Source organism: Vipera ursinii (genome assembly GCF_947247035.1).
Source record: "Vipera ursinii genome assembly, chromosome: Z".
Classification (NCBI taxonomy): domain Eukaryota; kingdom Metazoa; phylum Chordata; class Lepidosauria; order Squamata; family Viperidae; genus Vipera; species Vipera ursinii.
In genome coordinates this window covers 108797466-108819391 of record NC_139517.1, presented here as the reverse complement: position 1 = coordinate 108819391, position 21926 = coordinate 108797466, and the positions used below count along the sequence as shown (strand labels likewise).

At 41.7% G+C, this 21926-nt stretch overlaps 2 protein-coding genes across 2 annotated transcripts in view; both read right to left on the bottom strand.

Moving 5' to 3' along the window:
* Positions 1 to 12493, bottom strand: part of GAD2 (glutamate decarboxylase 2) — a gene marked incomplete at both ends in the record, with an annotated part of 54544 nt that extends 42051 nt beyond the window's left edge. The window contains 4 exons of the mRNA XM_083376190.1: positions 9617 to 9850; positions 11193 to 11345; positions 11585 to 11644; positions 12418 to 12493. Of these exons, the coding sequence (XP_083232316.1) occupies positions 9617 to 9850; positions 11193 to 11345; positions 11585 to 11644; positions 12418 to 12493 (523 nt within the window). The remainder of the gene's footprint in view (positions 1 to 9616; positions 9851 to 11192; positions 11346 to 11584; positions 11645 to 12417) is intronic.
* A 4939-nt stretch (positions 12494 to 17432) lies between these two features.
* MYO3A (myosin IIIA) overlaps positions 17433 to 21926 on the bottom strand; it is a gene marked incomplete at both ends in the record, with an annotated part of 141405 nt that continues 136911 nt past the window's right edge. Inside the window, 2 exons of the mRNA XM_083379040.1 lie at positions 17433 to 17532; positions 19891 to 20034. Of these exons, the coding sequence (XP_083235166.1) occupies positions 17433 to 17532; positions 19891 to 20034 (244 nt within the window). The remainder of the gene's footprint in view (positions 17533 to 19890; positions 20035 to 21926) is intronic.

Here is a 21926-nt window from a genome sequence, read left to right as displayed (position 1 = left end):
TGACTGTGAACTCATCTGGGAAGGAATCTTGAAGATTCTAGTTCCCTTTGAAAGTTGTCAGAAAGCTGCTGGGCACACTTCTTCCTCTTGGCAATTTGATTTCTTAAGCATGTCAGGGTTTTAACTTTAGTTTTTGAATACAGTGTTTTACTTTGGGTCCTCATTTTACCTACCTCGGAAGGATGGAAGGCTGAGTCAACCTTGAGCCTGGTCGGACTCGAACCTGCACTAATTGCAGGCAGCTGGTGTTACTTAAGAAGGCATTAGCCCACTGCTCCACCAAGGCTTTTACTTGATTTACATTTTTGTTAGACATTTACTACAGGGATTTTGTATTTATCAATTTGCAAAAAGTTTGGAGTTTATTTTTCTTAATCTTTCTTTTAATTCTGGATCAAAATATCCATAAAATATCTTCCCTGTTTTTTTTAAAGAACTCTCTTATCTGCTACATAGAGCAACAACATATTAGATTACAAAAAAGGAAAGGAGGCTAACACTTGGGGGGGGGGAAGACTGTTTAGCAACATGTAATTCTTAGTTGAAAGCTTTTTTAAAAAGTCTGATGAAGTCATAAAGGCAAGTGGCTGGTCAACTTCATAAACCTCCCTCCCAGACTTGAAGTTCAAGTCTGCACTCTTATATAATAGCAGAAAACTGTCTGAGTGGATGTGATAAATTGATCTATGTTAGTGAATTGAAGGACTGGAGAATGGATTTATCACATTTAACTGGATGACAATTTCATCTAGATTTTTGGGGGGAGACAGACTGGCTTTGGAGATTGGGCTTATTGTATTTAATTGGATGACAATGGATAAGAGATGGTATTAAGAAAGAAGCATGGATATTTGCTCTAGGAGCAATCTGTTAATTCTTGGGATGATTTGGGATAGATAAGAAGCTGTGATAAATTTTCTACAAGTTGATTACAATAACAGTTTATTAACAGAGGGTTTTGGAATGTTAATCTTGTCTTTATTGTTGTTGTTCTTCCTGAACTGTTAACTTCCTGTTATTAATATAGTATATAGGTGACAGATTAACAATTTGCAATTAGAATTAGTAGTTTAATAGTTTAAAATTCTTTGGGCCTGCCTCGCACAGGGTGGGAAACTAATATTGTTGTAATATATTAATCAGTATCCAGCTAGGGGGGACCATATGCATATATGTGTTAGTTTTTCTTATGTACTTTTTCTTCTTTTTTAATGTCTTGTTTTTTTTTCTTTCTCTGTTTGTTTCTTTAAATATTTTTTATTTTAACTTGTTTTGAATAAAATTAAAATAGATTAAAAAAATAACATTACCCAACCCTTCATGAAGTGGAATACCAGCAGCTCATAATCCAAATAATAAATACCGTGGTCCCATAAATTAAATATATTTATTTTTACTTATTTGTCAAATATTCTTGACATAATTTTCATAGACATTCACCTGCAGTAACCACTATCCTTTTTCCAGCCTTCATCCACAGATTGGAAGCATGGATGAAAATATTATTTGATATAGACTCCTCAATCTTTGTGTGAACTAATTGTAATTATTTTTGCTAGGTACATTTGACTCTACATTGAAGAGCAAGTCTGATGAATCTTGGAAATTCTTCTCTGACATGCCTAATTTATGCTTCTGGGAGGTAGCAAACTTCACAGACTAGACCTAGCAGGCACACATTTGTTTTATTCCTTGAAATTTTGGCTTTTGTTTGTGCCTACGAATTGTGTTGATTTCTGACAACTGCCCAAACAAATCTCTGCAGGATTTTTTTGGCAAGATTTCAGAGGTGGTCACCATTGTCTGCTTTCTGTGACTAGGAGTGAATGATTGGCCCAAGGTCACCCAGATAGCTTTGTGTCTAAGGTGGGAGTAGAACTCATGATCTTCTGGTTTCTAGTCTGATTCCTTAACCTCTAAACCAAACTGGCTAGGACATTCCTTGTAGTTAAGAGTCTCCATTACAGTTTTCTTTTTTGTCCTTTTGTAGATACTTGCATCTCTAATGCTATTCAAGATTCTTCGTCTTTCCATTGATCCTGTTATTTCTGCAAGATCCTAAAAGCTATTTATGTCCAAAGGGGATTCCTTTTTCAAAACTAGAGGCCTATAGGTTCAATAGATTTCCGCCCAGATAACTGTATATAATGAATTGTGGCCTACATGTAGTTCTTCCTCCTCTTTTGTATCTCTGTTTTCTGTATTTATTCCCATCCTATTGGGTTAACAACATCTGTGGATTGATTTATTGAGTGCAATATAGCAATTTAGACTCCTAAATGTTGGCTTTGACCCATAGCACTTTATTTTTTTATTTATTTTTTATTTTTATTTGAATTTTTATACCGCCCTTCTCCCGAAGGACTCAGGGCGGTGAACAGGGCATTTGAATAAAAATACAAAAGTACAAAAGTTAAAAAAAGGATTAAATTATTGCCCAAGTTAAAACAATCAAAATATACAAACGTTAAAACCCTAACTCCCCATCAGGCCAGGCCAGCTTGTTCGAATAAATGGGTCTTTAACCCGCGCCGGAAGGAGCGAAGATCTGGTGCCATCCGGAGCTCAACCGGCAGTTGATTCCACAAAGCCAGGGCGCCCACAGACTATAAATACACCACATTTTAGTCAGACAGGTCATCAAAATCTAAAGTTATGATTGGTTTGTAGCCACTGTATCCTGTGAACCAAGAAACCAGGGTCCAATTAACAATGTCTGAATATAGGCACTATTTTTCTCTGAAGGAAATGTTAATTGCTGGATTCCAAGGAGCAACAGCAAAAAATGCATAATGTCTCTATTATTTCACAAATACCATTTTAAATTTAGCAGATTTCTCAGCATCTCCAGTCTAGCCTGTAAGAAGAGCTGATTGCCATGCATGGCAGAGGGGATGGGAGGGTGCTATCATTCTAATGTCTCCTTCAAGTTGAGTTTTCTTAGGTGGAATATGGTCCTGGATGGTGATTGTCTTTTGTGGGGAGATTTTAATGACTTCTTAGCCCAGACTACAGGCCTGGGCTTTCCTGCTAGTTGCCTATCCAAATATTAACTAGGACTGATCCTGCTTTGCTCTTCAGAATTAGCCAAGGTGAACTAAATATTATATGTTAGGTACAGCTAAATTGTCTTGATTTAGACACAGCGAGTCCAGGGGGACAACCTATACCAGTGATGGCGAACCTTTTAGAGACCAAGTGCCCAAACTGCAACCCAAAACCCACTTATGTATCGTCGGGTGCCGGGTGGGCGTGGTCCATTGGGTGTGTGTGTCCAATTGGGTGGATGTGGCCCATTGGGTGGGCATGGTCATGGTGGTAATGGCAGACTGGTTGGGACTAAAAAGTTTAATCAATCAATTCCAACTTTGCAAGATCTTTTTTTCCCATGAGAAGTTGAAATTTATTTATTGATTGAACCTTTTTTTTTGCACACGGTGGCAGAGGCCTAAAGCGAAAAGGTTTTATAAAACCCAGCTGAAGGCCTAGGACTGGGGCGATGGCACACGTGCCCACAGAGAGAGCTCTGCATACCACCTATGGCACATGTGCCATAGGTTTGCAACCACGGACCTATATCAATCTTTCCCAATCAGATGCTCCAAATGGTTATAGTGGGAATACCCAGCTTTGAATGAAACATGAAAATATTAGGAGTGTAGTCCAACATCTTGGACAAGACTAGAATGACACAGTTCTGCACTGTAACTCTTTTTCCTGGGAGTTTTCTCTCTTACATGTTCACTTCTGCTCAAAAAACAGGTAATTTCCTCCCCAGTAAACAAGCAGATAAAGACATCCACAACCCCAACTCTCTTCTGCTTCTATAAAAGTATCTCAAGTTGAGATATATTTACAACCACGACAATATTTCTCTGAAACAGTAAAGTTTGAGGCAGCAAATTCTATTACCATCCACCTTCTCTACAGTAAAGGATGGCTGAAAGCCAGGCGTATGTTGTTCATAGTTCTTTGCAAAATGCTGTATTTTTATGCACCATCACCTCTCTTCCATTGACCATGGAAGACAAGCATTCCCACGTTCATTGCCACGTGACCGTCACTGGGTGACACTCCAGCATATGGAACGCAAACATGCTAAACCACGGTGATTAACCGCGGCTCGCTTGATGAAGCACAATTGGTTGTGTTTGGTCTAATTGGTAAGAAACACCCCGAGCAGAAAATCCGAACATTATTCCCCCCCCCCAATCTTCTTTCCCTAATTTCCCGGCTTTCTCTCCTCCGTTCTCCTCACGTTTCCTTTCTCCAGCAAAATCCAAATTCAGCGCTTTACGATTTTCTTCTCCCGCCGCACCAGTTTTTTTTTTTTTTGGAAGCTCCGCGCAACGAGGTTGGAGGCAACAGAGGAGCGGGAAGGGCTGGCTGGCGGTGTGTGAGCTTCCCTGTTGCGGGAGATGCAGCCAGCAAGAACGGCCTCGTAATTGGCTATAAAAAAATATCGAGATTTTTGCATTCCAGTTCTGGTAGCCCCAGGCCCCCTTCCGTGATCGGGGCGACGCAAAGCCAGCTATCCGAAGCCAGATGTTGTGGGATGTTAACTAGAAGCTGCTTTGCTGGTGACGCGAACCGGTTTGCACGACTGAACGAGCAAATAAAACCAATCAAATACAATCAAAATGCTCAATGACTGGCTTCGCGCGACACTCTGGCTGGGGCCTGAGTCGTACGACTTGTTGCGTCAAACCAAGGAAGCCACACTAAGGCCGAAATGAAGGTGGCTTCTGGCAACACGCGAAAACAGCGCACTTTGTAATGGTTAGAGAAAGAAAAACAGGATCGAACTTGGTTTGTTCATGGATGCAACCACTAGACAAGAATCCCTTGAAAGGCAACGGAAGCCACTCCCCTCCCCCCCCCCCCAGGAAAACGGCACGGAGATCTCCTGCAGTCACTAGAAATGAGCTCAGTTCCAGGGAGTTTTTATATTAAAATAAAGCCAAAACAATTAGCAATGGCTAAGAGAAGGTTGTCAAGCGAGTCCACGAACTTCATTAAGACAAAGAAGAGAGGAGGAAAAAAAGCGGGGCAACTCCCGGATGGATGCCCCGTTAATAATTGGTTATTAACTTAAACTAGATTAGTTTTGCTCAACTTTGCACCTTCCACAAGTGTTGTGCTTTAACTCCCCAAATTCCTTGCCATTGTGATCATAGGAGTGGTAGTCAAGTCCAGTACAGCTGCAGGACACTGGGCTGAGCAAAGCTGAACTAAACAAATTCTCACAGAAGCATCTGAGCATGTTTGCATATTTGTTGCATTCAGTTTTTATATCAATAAAGCATAAGGAGATTATTTTTTTTAGAAATCTCAGCTCCAAATTCTCTTTTTCTTTTTAATGGAAATCCTTGCACTTGTGATTTCCAGGAATACAAAAAAAAACCCCAACTCTTTTTAAATCCAGGTTATTTGCAGATACAGGTTTTTTTCCCCCCCCAGGAAAACAAATGGCAAGAGATCCAAAGATCAGTGAGTATTCTGAACCATATTTTAGAATCGGGCACTACAGAAACCCCACAGTTTATTTAAGGGTTAGTGTGTGAGAAACATCTAAAATATTGGATTAATTGCATAACCACGGTTCATTTAACCACAGGTAAACATATACTGCAGTAATGCAGCCTCACATGTCTAATCACAATTTGTTGACTAAGTCATGTTTTAACCCTAATCCTGTCTCATTATGTGGCAGAATAGAACTTGGCAACTAGGTTACACTTGTGTATTTTTCTATGTCTCAGACAGTATCAGATATGGTTTTCTTTTTAAGTCTGTATTCTAGCCAAGTGATTTGGGAAACTGCTTGGGTTTCAAAAGATTTAACAGAATAACTGAGGGACCTTGGAGGTCTTCTAGTCCAACATCCTGCTCAAACAGGAAAACTATACCATTTCAGACAAATAGTCCAATCTCTTTTTAAAAACCTCCAGTCTTGAAACATGTTTAAATAACAATATGCTTTTCGTTCCATCTTCCTTAGCTTAGTTCAGCCTTTGCCAGCCTGCTGCCCTCCATTTGTCTTGAATTTCAGTTTCCAGTACATCAGCTGATTATTCTGCAATTTAGTAGATCTGGAAGGTTGAAGAAAATTTAGCTGATTTCTGATCTAATTTATACCAGTTTGGGCACTGCACTCTCCCGGAGTTCTCAACAATTGTCTGGAAGATTTTTGCAACAGAAGTACATCCCTGGGGAATAGTCAGGAAAAAACCTGTGATACCCACCATCAGCAAGCAGATCCTCTGGGACACTACACATCCTCTTCACAACCTGTTTTCCTTGTTAATTCTGGGAGGAGGCTTCATGGTATCCGAAGCAGAACATCCAGATTCAGTCACAGTTTTGTTCCATACAGTATTAACCTTGTGAACTTTCAGACTTCCTCCTTCCATTATGTATTCAAGGTGGACAGTGATTAATATTTATATGTTACATGTGTAAGGGTGTAGGTCTATACATATGTTGCATATAGTATGTTTTAAATGTGTGTTATGTATGGGTACATTTTGTGAGCAAGCAACTAAATTTCATTTTTAATGTGTGCTTTTAATCTAATCTAATCTAAATCTAAATCTAATCTAATCTAATCTAATCTAATCTAATCTAATCTAATCTAATCTAATCTTATGTTACAGTAAACTGTGGGGTGTCTTCCAACTGGATCAGTAACCAACTGATCATTTATGAATTGCCTCATATTTATCTAGTTGCATTTCCTTATGTGGGACTGAGTGTGTTAGATAAAATAATACATTATGTTTCCCTACTAAGGTAGGGATGCATAATATGTTCCTCCTTCTCTGCTGAAAGTTAGATATGTGTGTGTGAAATGCACTAGCTGTATTATTCACATAAGAAATGAACAGCAGTTGCAACTCTTGAAAAAAATATCTGATTTATGGATCTTTTAATGCAGACGAACATGTGTAAATTTATATGTGTTTGTGTTTGGAGATCTTTGCATGCATGGACATGCACACATCTCTCAGTGAAATATCTGTATGAATGAGTGAGACTTGGAGACTTGGGTAAACATCCTTTTCCTTTCTTGATACCACTCCAGCTCTTTCCTTTTGGTCAGATCTTGCAAAACCCTTCATGCAGGGTGGAAGGAAGATCTAACTTCACGTGGCCTTCCTGACCCTAATATCCTTCTGTGGACTCTTCTGTAAGCTTAAACATTATTCATGGGTTCCCATTCTGATTCAGACAACTATCCTGCCTTTGATTGGGTTTAGCTACTTTGAATGGGCTTCCCAGCCAGCATTTTGAAAGTATTCTTGGAAAAGAAGGATATTCCATCAGATTGGACAAACACATGGATGCTGATGGACTCAAAATCATGGAAATGGTGCAATTCTTGACATGAACCGCAGAATGTCCAGCTGCAGGAAATCTGTTCTGGCCCACATATGGCACAATAAAACTGCTGTTTATCTCAGCCTTCTCCCAGGGGAGAACTGAAGCTGGACATGAAAATTCTGGGGTCCACCACATCTGGAGGATATCAGGAGGTAGAAAGGGAAAACCCTGTTTAAACTATGTACTCTTTCTCATTCAGTTAAAATGCCTGACTGAAAGGTGGACTAATCCCGGATCTACAAACTGAAAAGAACTGACTTCGACTGATTCTTCCGGATGGGAGGCTGGAGATGGACAGAATTCTCTCCTTTCAGATTTTCTTACCATTGTGTAACAAATCATACCGAGATTGCTGGGTTTTCTTGCAATGGCAACCTTGGAATACGACCACGTGAATTCCAGGGCAGGCTTCTCCCAAATGCGAGTAGCTCTTTTAGGGCGCCAAATTTCTTAATCTGCCATTAAATTAAGCTTGATTTTTTTTTTGTTTTTACAGGCCTCCTTGGGTTTAAATCCGGAGAAAGCCGCAGGCATGATTTCCAAGAGAGCGCAGAAGGACGGGGCTGTAAAAAGCTGTCCCCATCCCCGACCCTTTTTAAGGGAAAGCACGTTTTCGAGAGCTACCTGCAGGAAGAATTAGGAAGAGGTTGTGTCCCCAAATCGGAGTGTTTGAAAATTAAAACAGACTCGTTTAAAATCAGGGTGTGTGTGTGTGTGGATGAATCCTAAATCAGTGCGTCGACCCAGTTACACAACCAATCATGGCTCCCACATTCTGATCTGGCAGGGATATTCTTAAAAATAATCGATATCACACGTACACTCGGGAGGCAAGAAGAGAAAGAAAACATTGCTAGCAACGAAATTCAAGACAGGGCAGCTTCAACAAAAGAGAAAGCGGGTGCCACATCAAGATCCAGCCAAATGCCTAACTTTGGCATCCCTTTTTTCTCAACCTTCTCCCCCAAATTTGTGAATGGAGGCAGAAGAACCGTGCACGGTAGCAAATAAAGAGAGTCTGCGCTGCTCTGAGGTTTGGCTTCGGAGAGACCTCCCTCCTTCCATTGGCATCTCGAGAACCGGGCCATCAGCCGCGAAGGTCGGGCAAGAGCCGCCCCGCCCCGCATTGGCTTATTCCCAAGAAGGCGTTCAGCCACTTTCATCTCTGGCAAGGAAGAAAGCCAAGTATCCCGTGAAAGCAGAAGAAGAAGAAGAAGAAGAGGGAGAAGGAAGCGAGAAGAACTGTAACATCTAGAAATATTAATGTGTGGACGAGGCTTCCTTCACCCGTTGGGTGCCTCCGAGATGAATACAACCCTTATCACTCAGCCACACAGCCATAGGAAGTTAGTGTGGGTTGATGATGCTGGCGGGGGTTGGTGGAACGTATTGGGGGAATGAGTTCGCCCACAGATTGCTGTCGAGTGCTAACCGCCGTTTGCTATGGGGCATTGCGGTAAAATAATAACAATAGAATATTGTATTACCGGGCACAATCGAGGAACTCTCCTATTCCACTGATATTTCGTTTTCTTGCCCTGTTGCTTTGCTCGCGGTTTTCTTTATTCTTCCTCTTCGCCCGCGACCATCTCTTTGTTCCCACCTACCTTCCACCCTAAAAGCGATTGTCTGACGAGTGATTTATAGCGTTTTCGAGGGTCACCCAGCCATCGCTGTGGCGCTATAATGTCTGTCTTATTGATATATTGGCACAGTAATGGTCAGATGACACTATAAGAGGCTATAAATCTTTAGTGTGGCGTGGCCTATACCGTTTAGGTCCAGCCAGTTCCGTTTGGGTCGGATTTATCCAGCCAGAAAATTCCTTTAAAAAGCGAAAGAAACTGAAACTGAAATATGAATTGTAGGCACTGTGCCGGAGGAGACAGAAATGGGGGGCGGGGGGCGGTGTTTACTTTCCAAATGATGCACTTTTTGAAGGGTGTGTGTGTGAGAGGAAGATTCTGTCCCCGGAATCAAACCTGCTCCCTCCTCTCACAAACAAGGCAAGCAATTGTTGTCCTTCAAGGGTCCGGCCTCCCACTGATGGTCACTGTCCCGAGTCCTACCCACTAGCCGCGGCGGAATCGAATTAATGCCGCTCCCCTTCTTCCTTCGCCCAGCCCAGAAATTGCAGCTCTTTCCCTTAAAGGCCCAGCACGAAAAGGCTGCAGTGGCCAAGACGATCAATAGCAAAAACCTGCCCTGGTCGCGGTCAGCCAAGTCGGCCTACCTGTTTTGATGGCGTATTTCAGCGCCGTCCTGCAGTTCAACAGAATTTCCTCCAAGGTTTGGGGCTGATCCGCCAATTCCCAGTTATATGCCTGAAGCAGCTCGTTTGGGTAGTGGAAATCAATCACTTTAGTGGATCGGTCAAAATTCTTCACCAGGTACTGGAGCAAAATATCCATCACATCTTGTAGGAAAGCCAAGGTGATCGCTTCCCCATCCGAAGCAGGTAGAAGTTCTGCAGAGAAGGAAAAGACAGGATGCGTCCCTTTCAGATTTAAGCTTACAATAGAAATAGTCGAGGCAGACTCTTGTAAAATCATTCCTTTACCCTGTAATAATTTGCAGGTCCTTAATATATGTAAATGCTTTGTTGTTTGTACAGTTCAAATCACTGGAATGGGAGAGACATAGAAACATGAAATATATTGTCAGGTCACTGTCAACCTAGTGTCACCGTCATTGTCAACACAGAAATCTATATTTAAGAATTAATATTTTAAATATTTGACATTTTTTAAAAAAAATATCGAAGAGTTCTCTTTCAAAAATTAGACACATATTACCAATACCATTCCCCCACCCTTTTTTTAGGTTTATAAATATTAACATCGGTTTGGTCGCTGTTCTCCTCCAAATGGTGCTGAATCAACCGTCAATTTGACAACAGTTCTCAGACAGAGAACAACGTTACTGGATGCGGAGCCGCTGACATTATTCGGACCAGTTCTATGCGATGTCAAAGTAGGCCATTTATTTATTATATATATTTTGTCATCCAGCAATATACGGTAGTTTGTTTTCAAATGGATTTATTGAGCCAGAATGATTCATGTCCCATAAATATTCTTCTTGGCAAGCTCTTCCAAATTTAACAGTCGGATTCAAAATTTCTACATTTCTCATGTCTCTCCCTCCTCGTGCACACACACACACACACACACACACACACACACACACACATTGTTCCCCGGCCTACTCTGAGTATTCCTTGGGCCTAGAGAGATGTGGTGGGGTTTGAAATTAAACAATTTAGGAGTAGCCCATGAAACGAAAACTGTTTACTGTAGAAATAGTTGCACCTAAATGAAGAAAAAGTAATTTATTTGCGTTGGAATCAACAGGAGCTTTTTTGGCAGTGTTTCCGGAGTTAATATAAAGCGAATCTAGTCCTTGCTTAAGCAGATTTCAACTGGTTTTTCAACGTTGGAGATATAGAAAAAAATGTATACAAAAATGGAGGATGGAGGGGAAGAGAAGGTCTGGAATCTCTGTGAAATCGAAAAACAGAATTTTTCTGGTGGTTGAATGAGAAGACAGGAGCGTTCTGGTGGAGCTAGCATCTGATCTCTGTTCCTTTTGCAAGAAGGGGTGGCGCATGCCTCACCTGGGGGGGGGGAATGAGTGACAGAATGCCCTTTGGTGTGGAACTACCCGACTTCTTCTACTCCCCCCTAAAGAAGAGTAGAAACCCCAAAGGCGGGAGGGCTTCCAAAACGTCTGACTAACCACCCACCTTTACAGCCCCCTGCCCCCCTCCCCGCCACCATCAAGTCCTGGGCCGGCTAGAGGCCAGTTACCTGAGGCGTGCAGGAAAGCATAGTTGAGCTCTCCTTTCTGGCATGTGCAGGGCTTTTTGCTGCAGGTACAAGCCTCTTTTCTGGCGGCCAAACCAGGGTCTGTCTTCGTCGCTCCCGTTTCCGTGGTCTTGTCGCCATCTCCGTAGAGCAGCGCTAACAAAGACACAAAGGGCGAAGCGTCAATGGCACAGCGGGGACTGGAGCGAAATGCGCCCCCCCCCATTCCAATGTCTCTCCCTGCCCCCACGCCTCGAAGGATCGCCAGTTTCCAGATTTCTGGGGAAAGCGTCCTTGGGACTTGGAGGAGATTATTTTTATTGCCGAAATTATTATTATTTTTTAAAATTGGTTTCTTTCGGTGATATGGGGTCCCTCTTGGCGTGGATGCTTACCGCAGAGTTTGGTTGAAATGCCTCCGGTAAACTTCTGGGCAGCCTGGCACCAGGCTTTGGCTAAGGGCAGAGGAGAACAAGAATTGGCATTAGATGCATGGGTGGATTTCAGCGGATAGACCTTATTACATAATAGACCACTATTTCTTTCTGTCGATGTTATGAGTTGAGAAGTGAGGGTCCATCGGCTGCAACCCTCTCAGAGGCTTTTGCGTCCTGATGCTTTAGGATAGAGATGCGCGAATTGCTTTCCTCCTTCTCTTTCTGAGAAAGATTTTAAGCTCAAGAAAGCAAGCCTCAACTGCTCTCTTTTCGCGGATTGACCTTAAATCTATAACTTTCCAAGAGGGCCTTTTGCAATTGGTCACAGCTTCCATCATCCCCAGCCTTGCTCATGCTTCTCTGGAGATCTCATCGGCTCAAGAAAAGCAGTATTGCGGCGCATCCAGGATTGCCAACTTCCCCACCTGCACCCACCCAGCCCGCCCTTCTTTCCATTTCACTTTTGGTCGTTAGTGAGCTTTGGCGCGTCTCCTCGCCGCCGCCCGAAAGCCCTGAGTTCGCCCTCGTTTCGACGCCCGGGCTGCCTTCCTTCGCCGGGCAAGGTCTCCCTGGCCAGCAGGTAAATGGCTCTCCAGACTGAAGTGGGACCGACTGGGTTTTCATGGTCTGAAGCTCTCCTTTCAGGGCGAGAAGGGACGAGGTCGGATGGGGAGATGCCAAAAGTCCTGGAAGACTTAGGCGTAGAGCAACTTCGCTCAGGCAGGTGGCTTCGGGTTGCTCTTCCGGCGGGCTGACTGTGTGCCAGAAAAAGGCGGGTCAGAGATTCTTACCTGTCCCTGGGTTGTCCGGATCGCCAGATTCCTGCTCAGCCCCGAAGGACCAAAAGCCAGCTCCCGGAGTTGCCATCTGAGGAGCCGCTGAGAAGCTGCCGAAGTGCAGCCGGAGCGCCTGGGCTGTGTGTGAGGGAGACAGAGATGCCGTCGCGAAAGGCGGGACGAGGCGGGGGGTGCGTGAGGGAGGGGGGAGGGGAGGAAGGGCGCAGGAGAAACCGGGGCGAGTGCGTACGGGGGAGGGTTGCAATGAGGACGCGGGCCTGACTGAACGCGACGCGGACGGCAGAGAGGCTCTGCGCGTGATTTCCTCTCTCACTGAAGACCTGGACGCGCCACTTGGGCAGACATCCGTGCTTTCCGCGCTACTGACCCGCCGCCTTCAGAAGCAGCGTCTGAGAGGAGGCGCGGCGGCGGCGGGAGCGTTGCCTTGAAACGGCAGTTAGCGAATGGCCACCTGCTGCTGTGATCCGGGCAGACAACGCGATCAGCCCACTCCAACTGGGGCCGCCTCAGGCTGCAGCAAAAACCAGAAGGACGCCAAAACTGGAGAGGCTCTTCAGGCGTTTGAGAGCAGGGTAAAGAGCCAGGCAAGAAGGCAAAATTGGTAGTTTGTTGAAAGAGGAGGAGGAGGATGCTTCGGATCGCATCGGGATCCAGCCTTCAAGGGCTGTACCTAAGAAAGGTCACCGCAGTGCGAGGGCAGAAATTCCTCGCCCCACGCAGGGCTGAGAACAGAAGGATCAATACACATCATGCACGTCTCCCAGAGGCAGCATGCATGACTTGTCTCTGGAGTGGCAACATTGCTCAGGCTCAAAGACACCAACTACTCGGCCATCCATAATGAAAAACAGATCTAGTGGGGATCACATGATGGTTCCCACTTCCTTCTCCTCCTTTGAGGAGCACCATTCACACTTCAGCTACTGCAGCACCTTTGGATCTTCTTTGGGCACTGAAAACCCTGTCCCGATTCTGTAGACATTTTGTGCTCCTCATCTGAACAGCTGGCCCGGCTAGAGATTCACTGGAGAGAAATAACACAGTCTATTTGGCCTAAGGGAAAAGTTACAAGTTGATGGACACTTGTTGGCCATATCACCCACCAGAGACTTAAACGAGCAATTTTCCTTCTTCTAGCTAGAGATGCTATAGCTAACACTAGAGTAGGGCAAAACTCTTTCCATTGCCAATTTGCCTGGTTTGCCTGTTCCTCTATGTCAGAAGAAAGTTTCTGGCCAGCTGTTTTCTGTTTTAAAACAAGCATCTTCCCGACATGGAAACTGTATAAAAAAGCTTCATCATGAAGCTGCAAGCAAGGATCATTCTTATCTCCCATTATTTCAGGGAATTTTCTTTTCACAACATCTGATAACTACCAGTCAGGAAGCCTTGGGTCATAACCTGGGTCATAATTTTCATATGTCATAGGACCAAGTAAAGTAATTAGCCACTTTTTGGACAATTTCTGCTTCCTTCATGGTTAGTGAGCCAAGCAGACCTGGAGAAGCAGCAGTGTGGGAAACATAGTACACCCTCAATTATGGCAATCAGCATAAAAAACAAAAGCTACATAGCTGCTTTCTCTCTCTCCCCCCTTCTCTCTCTCTCTCTCACACACAAACTCCATTCTTACTTTGCCATCCTATTGATTGTGCCTGCTCCTGAACTGTTCTTCAGCTCAGGGAGAGGGGATGCAATGGGAAGAAGGCCAAACCTTTACCGCATGGAACACTACAGCTTTCTTCCTATGCTTAGGATGGAATTGGTTGACACTGCTGTCTGTTTTTCTTTTTTGAGATAAATTACGATCCAAACACGCTCAAGACATTGAGTTAGAAGTCTGGAAGAGCTCTCCCCTGCCTGGTATCTTCCAGAACTGTTGGATTTCGGCTCCCATTATCTTCCAGCCAACTGAAAAATCTGGAAGCGTATTGGAGTGGTGATAAATCTTGCCTGGAGTGTGCTTTATCTCTGGGGTATCTGCAGGCAGATAATAGCTTTCAATTAATTTGTTGATGTACATCAAAGATGCCCTGTTGGTGAACTAATTTCACAGTGTTCCTAGAGAGGCAGTGAATACATTGTCTGCCAGAATCAAAATACAGGGCTCCAAGACAAAAATGTGTATTTGAACAGAGAAAATCAACATCATTGCTTCTCATACAGAGAGAGTATAATTTGGTGACACCTCTTGCCTCCACTTAGTGAAGAAACTGAAGATGGCTACTGTCTGCCATCTTCTTATCCTGTTCAAGTCCCTGGTTTGCGTCCATGAACAGGTGGCAGGAGCAAGAACCTCAGCTGGCTGGTTGAAAAACACATTTGTGAGTTAATGAACACGAGACACATTCATTAGTCTGTCAAGCTATGCTGGAGGCATTTACTACCAACTCTGGAGTCACCGGAAGTGAGGCATTCTAGACTACACACAGCACCATCATGGGCCATGATCAGGATTAATTGGAGTTTTAGTCTAATGCCATTTGAGGTCAGTACATTTTCTGCCCTGTTCCAACTGGATGTGAGCGATCACATTTGGGCTTCAAACATGCAACAGGGCGCTTTTTCTTTCCAGCTGTGATCAGAATGAAAACTGACTCCCTCTGTGCTCAGTCGTAATAGGAGCCCTCCCCCTATATTTGCACAGGCATTATTTCTTCGGTAGCATGCTTACATTTAGGCTGGGATAAAATTCCCTCTTTGAAATGTGCTCATATTGCCCTTTATAGTAAATGAAAAACAAAATCCAAGCATTCATTTCAAAGCATCCAGTCAGAATAACCTCTGATTATACTCTTAGTTTTGCGTTTTAAAGTCCATCTCTCAGTCTAAGCTTGAAAATAAACTAAGTTGGCTGAGATTTGGTTAGTATTTAGATGAGAAATTCTCAGGACATCCCAAGGCAGAGGCTTAATGGGGAGAGTGGAACATCATTCACATATTGCTCAGAAATGGAATCCAATTCAGGACTCTTGTCACTTCTAACAATCGCTATTCTGCTTAAGGAATTTTTAAAATTATGTCCCCTATTAAGGATGTGGGCATCTTCAAATTGCCATGTTAAATTGCAGTTGCTACAAAAACAAAATGAGAAAGATATGGGAGCTACAAGATCCAGAGCAGATGCTTGGGGCACAGATGTGAGTATATTTCACAATGAAGAAAAACTGAATAGACCCTTGTATCCTATTTGAAACTAGGATGCCCTTCCGATTTCTCCCTTGCTCCTCGTGCTTTCTCTGGGGAAAGCAGATATGAAGCCTCTCTTCCTTCGTTTGTACATGGAACATGGAGCCCTTTGATGGGCATCTGTAACACAGGCACTGCAGAGTCTTATTTATCTCAGGGCTAGTTCACGTCTCAGTTCATTGAACCAGGAGTCGCTGGCCTTTTAAATTGGCTAGAGGGGAAAAAACTAGACTCTCTTCACAAGGGCAGAACTGGCTTGGATATCTTCCTGTGGATGAGCACATAAGAACAAAACCACAGTGGGCTTTCAAGTAGTGCAAGATAATCTTAGATCTTTTGTTCTCATTGGTCCTGAAGTGTATCCTTCACTAGAATTAAATCCCAAAATAGTATGGACCGAGATGTAAGCTTTTTGTTCATTAATTCATTGGTTCTATAAGATTTGTAGTAGATATAGTCATCATCTCACTTACCTTTATACCCTGTAATAATCTAGGCCATGAATACATCTTTCCAAAATACTCATTTGGAAGGGGATACAGATGCACATCCGTACCTACACATGTGCACACGCTCATACGTACAAATTCCCAATGCATTTCCCATGGATTTCCCAGTTGTGCATGTCTCTTCCCTTTTAACACATAGTCACTCTACTAATGAAAACTAAAGGTATTACTTATATGGATTACAAAGAAGTTGATGGTGCCACTATAATTTCACAATTTCTCTTTTTAATGGTATATCTATATTCCATTTATGAAAATGGCATTATGCAAAATGTCTTTGTTATATCATAACTGTTTGAGCTAGCAGCTGCAGGATAATCTGGTCAAAACATGAGAGAAAATAATTCTTCCCACTGTGCAGAGATCCTACAAGTCAATTTTGAACTATTCATGCAAAAAGCAGCAGAACCACTATTTCCAATGAAGCACATGCATTTCTTTTGCTCTAATACAACCAGGGCAAAATAAATGTACTGTATTTTGCTATCACAGTAGGAAAACTAAAGTTTTTTTTCTTTTACGAAAAGAGCCCCTAATCACCTGATTTGCAGGAAGAGGATACAAATCTCCCCTATGGTCCTCCCCCTCAAATCATTATTCTCTACCCACAAAGGGCTTAACTGCTACTCTTATGTACAACATCCTTTCCTTGAATAGAATGCCTACCAAAATGAATGATAGTGGTTAGTTACCACAAATATATTGCTAAATAGAGAGATCAAGTTTTGTATTTGTTTATTATGGCCATATGCCTCCATCTGCTCATTTAAATCTAAAGCTCATTTGAAAGTTGATTCATAGTATAGTTGCTGTTTAAATTACTTGTACTGCTTCCACTACAATCCCCGGTCTTTTGATATTCAACGCTTATTTGGTTGTCTATTTACATTAATTAAATTGACCATTTGAACCATAATATGTAAGTGGAGGGTTCAAAAATCCAGACAGACCGTAAACAATCTCACTATATAGATAAAGCTATATGCGAACCATATAGAAAAGAAAACAAGATGAAAAATAATGTACTTCCTCCCTCCCTCCAAAAAGAGCTCTTAGGAGAAGAGCAATATTTTTCACATCTGTTTGCATATTTAAATAAACAAACATTATAACAAAGCCTAGTATCTCCCTTTGGAAAGAAGCTAAGACAACATGTTCACATCTACCGAAATACACAGCTAATACATCTACAGTATGTGAGAGATTTATTCAAAAGAAAAGGATGTGGGAATTCCATACCTCCCCAACAAAAAAACAACAAGAAAAAAAGCAGATATTATGCTGAAGAAGAGCTAACAGTAGCAGCAGCAGCTAATATTTCTGGAGAAGGCGCCTGCGTTGAGAGGTCTTCCGGAGTAGCTTTTGGTAGTCGAAAGGATAATCTTCCTCTTCGTTCTCTTTGACCTTTGGCCTATGGATTACATTAGAGAAACATTTTAGAAATGGTAAATCAAAATATTTACTTTGGCACACACTGTTAACTGACTGCTTAAGTCTACCCTTGGGGGGAAAGTTTTTCCAGCTGTTTCATTCTGACAAACTATTGCCTTTTGCAGCAAGTGGAAATGTGCTATGTGTGAGGGAATGTCAAATAAAGATGGTGTTTTATTCAATGGGCATGAAATAACCAATTAAAAAGGATTACATGGAAGTGTTAGAAAAAAAACCAGGAGTGAATTAATTGTTCACTCTGTTGTTCATTTGTTTTCTTAGCTGAGTGTTATCTTCAGTTTGAGAACCAGGTGGTCATTGGTTTTTCAGATCACAAATACTCTGTTTTAGAAGAAGCAATTGGATCAAATGATCAGCTGGGTCTTTCCAATCCTGTGATGCTAACTCACCATCCTTGCACACTGGGAAGGACAGAGAGAAAGAGAGAGTGAGAGAAAGAGAGAGACAAAGACAGAACAACAGCTTACAATAATGATGGAAAATTACACCTTGAAAATTGGCTGTTGAATTTGTGAAGCAGGCTCTTGCAAAATGATGATGTTTAAGAATACATGAATGTTCTGGTGCAAAGCTGTTTATACATGTAAATCATTATCTGATTTCATAATTATAGATAATGAGCATGCATATATCAGTCAGCTGACCATAAAGAAGGTTACAGATTTCTTGATTTTACAAATATCTTAACTTCACAGTGAAAAGCAGTATCTCAACATTGGCTCAGGAAATGGCTAGTACAAAAATAGCTTTGTTCAGCAAGTTGTATCTACTGAACAAATGTTACATAGGGTAGCTAGCTGTTAGGCATAACAAACTGTGCCTATTTAAGTGCTCTGGGTTCCTAGCTGCACTCTATGCAGTTGTACTTTATTTTTATTTTTTATTTTATTTTAATTCCATTTATATCCCACCCTTCTCCGAAGACTTAGGGCGGCTTACAAGCTTAGCAGTAGCCTTCATTCTATGTATATGTCTGCTTATTAGGGCTTTCACACCCCCCCCAAGCGGCATTATTACAAAGTCAGCTTAATTGCCCCCAACAATCTGGGTCCTCAGATTGTTTGGCAATCTTGTGCCAGTTTTATTCACAAATACTAGAATAAATGCCATTTTAATATTGAAAATGATGAAATCTATGACAATAGTGACTTAGTTAACAAGACTTTATATAGTTAATGAAATTCTAAAAGATTATTTACAGCCTGTGAGATTTCAATAGAGAAATCCTGGAAATAAACAAACAAAGTGTGGATGCAAGAATATATGTATATGTGTTGTATGCATGGGAAAATAAAGTTTTGGCACTTGGACCTAAATCCCTTTTTCATCTGTTGAAACATGAATTATTTGCAGATGGGGATATACAACAATTATAGTGTCCATGAATCTGCCAACTGCCAGCATAAAAGCTATCTGATGAAGACAATCCTTATCCACAAAAACTTCAAAAACTTTGTGTGTAAATCAGAACTAAGTCTATTTCACTTGATTGCAAATGTATGTATGTATGTATGTATGTATGTATGTATGTATGTAATATGCCACCCATCTCACTGTTACAACAACACTGGGTGATTTGCAGAATAAGAACAAGTAAAAAAGACAATACAAAACATTTAAAATTAGAAAGATTAAATTAGAAACTAAAAACCAAGGGGACAGTTATATGGGGATGGGAATCTTCTCTCTAACTCCCCAGAGTAGAACATCCCTATTGAGGCCCCAGGCCAGCAGACAGATTTAATTTTAAAATTATATCATTATTTTAATCAAAGGAATAATATGTTGGATAACCATGTTACATAAGAAGAAAATTCTTCCTTTATATAACCCTGGAAGAAATCAGATATAACAGAACAATTCTTCCTTGATGATTCCTGTTTCCTTACTCAAACAATCATGTGATATTCTGTATTTGCTTCTTTAATTTCTAAATCTACTGTGAGGCATGTCACATTTCCTTATGAGACTGCATTTATCTTCTGCCTTTCTGAACTTCAAATAAAAAGGTTTATTAGTTTCAAAGGCCTTTGAGGGGGCTAAAAGAGAGCACTAGAAAAACTGGCCATACATGTCAATATGACATATGGCCATTCTGACTTGTGATTAAGCACTCTTATCCTTCACACATCTACTTGGAAGACCCAGCTTTATCCAAGAATTTCATACTGATTTTGCTGCACAAGGTGCTGGCGAACTCAATAGGAGGTTGATCTAAATTTTGTAAATATAAGACTTCTTAAATAGGAGAAGCTCAAAACCCCCACTATTTAACTTGGTAAATATTAAGATACTCATTTTTTAAGAAACTACTCACCCATCACTACTCCTTAATGTTGCAGAGATAGGATCTTGCAGGAGATTCTTTACTCTTGTACTGGCATTTCTATCCTTTGAGACGAAATCAGTGGATGAAAATTCCTGATAGTACCGGTCTTCTATATTCAGTATCTTGCCCAGACTAACAAAAAATATATTAAACATATGTATATGCTATAAACGGCAAAATAAAAGCAACATAATTTAACAATTTAACCATAGATAAATTGGTATCCTTTAAGGGCAATGCTGATTCCCTTTTATATTTTGCGTATGATGTATTCAGTTTAATTCTGTGTTTATTTGAAATTCCAAGTTTAATAACGATTGTAAATTGAGGACCTGTAATGCTGTTCCAGCTTACAGAGAAGTTCAGCTTAAGGTCAGACTTAAGGGAAGGTTCTTAAAGATGTGCAGTACCAGATACCCCCTATTTACAATCCATGGCAATGGACTTTTTTTATTTGTTGTAGGTCTGATGAAGAGTCTATCTAAAATGCAAAACATATACAGCTATTTGAAATAAACATAATAGGGTTCTTTCAGAGAATAATGAGACCTTCATCAAGAAGTGAATTGAAAGTGAGAATACTTTTATGTAGCAAGCTGTACTTTGCATTAGCTTGCTATTATTTATTTTATTTATTTATTTATTTGATTTATATACCGCCCTTCTCCCGAAGGATTCAGGGCGGTGTACAGGGCAATAAAAATAAGAATACCCAATGTGGTAAGTTAGTTAAAAATAATGTTAAAACCCCAAACCCATCAGGCCAGGCTGGCTTGTTCGAATAGATAAGTTTTTAGATCACGCCGGAAGGAGCGAAGGTCGGGGGCCATCCGTAGTTCAGCCGGTAAGCTGTTCCAAAGGATTGGTGCGCCCACCGAGAATGCCCTCCCCCTGGGGGTCACCAGCCGACATTCTCTGACTGGTGGTACCCTGAGGCCCTCTCTGTGGGAGCGTACAGGACAGAGGGAAGTTGACGCCGGCAGTAGGTGCTCCCGTAGGTAATCCGGACCCATGCTATGTAGGGCTTTGTATGTCATCACCAGCACCTTGAATTTCACCCGGAAGGCAACTGGAAGCCAATGCAGCTCACGGAGCAGAGGTGTAGCATGGGAGTATCGGGAGACCCCCAAAAGAACTCGCACAGCTGCATTCTGTACCAGCTGAAGCTTCTGAGTGGTCCTCAAGGGCAGCCCCATGTAGAGAGCATTGCAGTAGTCTAAACGAGAGGTCACAAGTGCATGAGTGACTGTACGCAAGGCATCCAGGTCCAGATAGGGTCGCAACTAGCGCACCAGACGAACCTGGGCGAAGGCCCCTCTAGTCACAACTCCTATATGATCTTCTAAGGAGAAGATGAATGCACTAACATAATGTAAACAGTGGTGTTTGTGGGTATCAGGACTGAATGAGTGAAAGAAAAAAACCAACATTTTTTTCCAGTGTCATGACACACTGATTCAAATTTTACTCTCCTGCTCCACCATTTATTTGCAGGAGGAAAACTTATATCCATGAAATCATAACATGAAATTGTACTTGCAATAAAATGGAAATTTTAAAAACTTTCAGTATTTTGTTTGGATTTAGTCTATCCTCCAATTTATGGATAAGTGACACTAGGAAACTATAATGCTTGAATAAACTAAGGATTTCAAAATTTAAGAATAAATGTTCACCAATTAACAATGTTAACTTGCATGTGTCATGATTAATGAAACAGTAGAACTCTGATTTACTGGATATCAATACAATGGATACAAGTGCTATGGACCAAATTCTATAGTGATTTGAATAATTTGCATGATATTATATGTCATTTGTTTAGTGACCGTTCAAAGTTACAACAGCACTGGGAAAAGTATTTTACTACCAGTCCTTGCACTTAGGATCATTGCAGCAGCCCCATGATCATGCGATCAAAATTCAGATGCTTGACAACCAACATGGACTAATGAGGGTTGCAACCTTCTGGGGTCATGTGATCATCATTTACAACTTTCTCAGCTGACTTCTGAGAAGCAAAG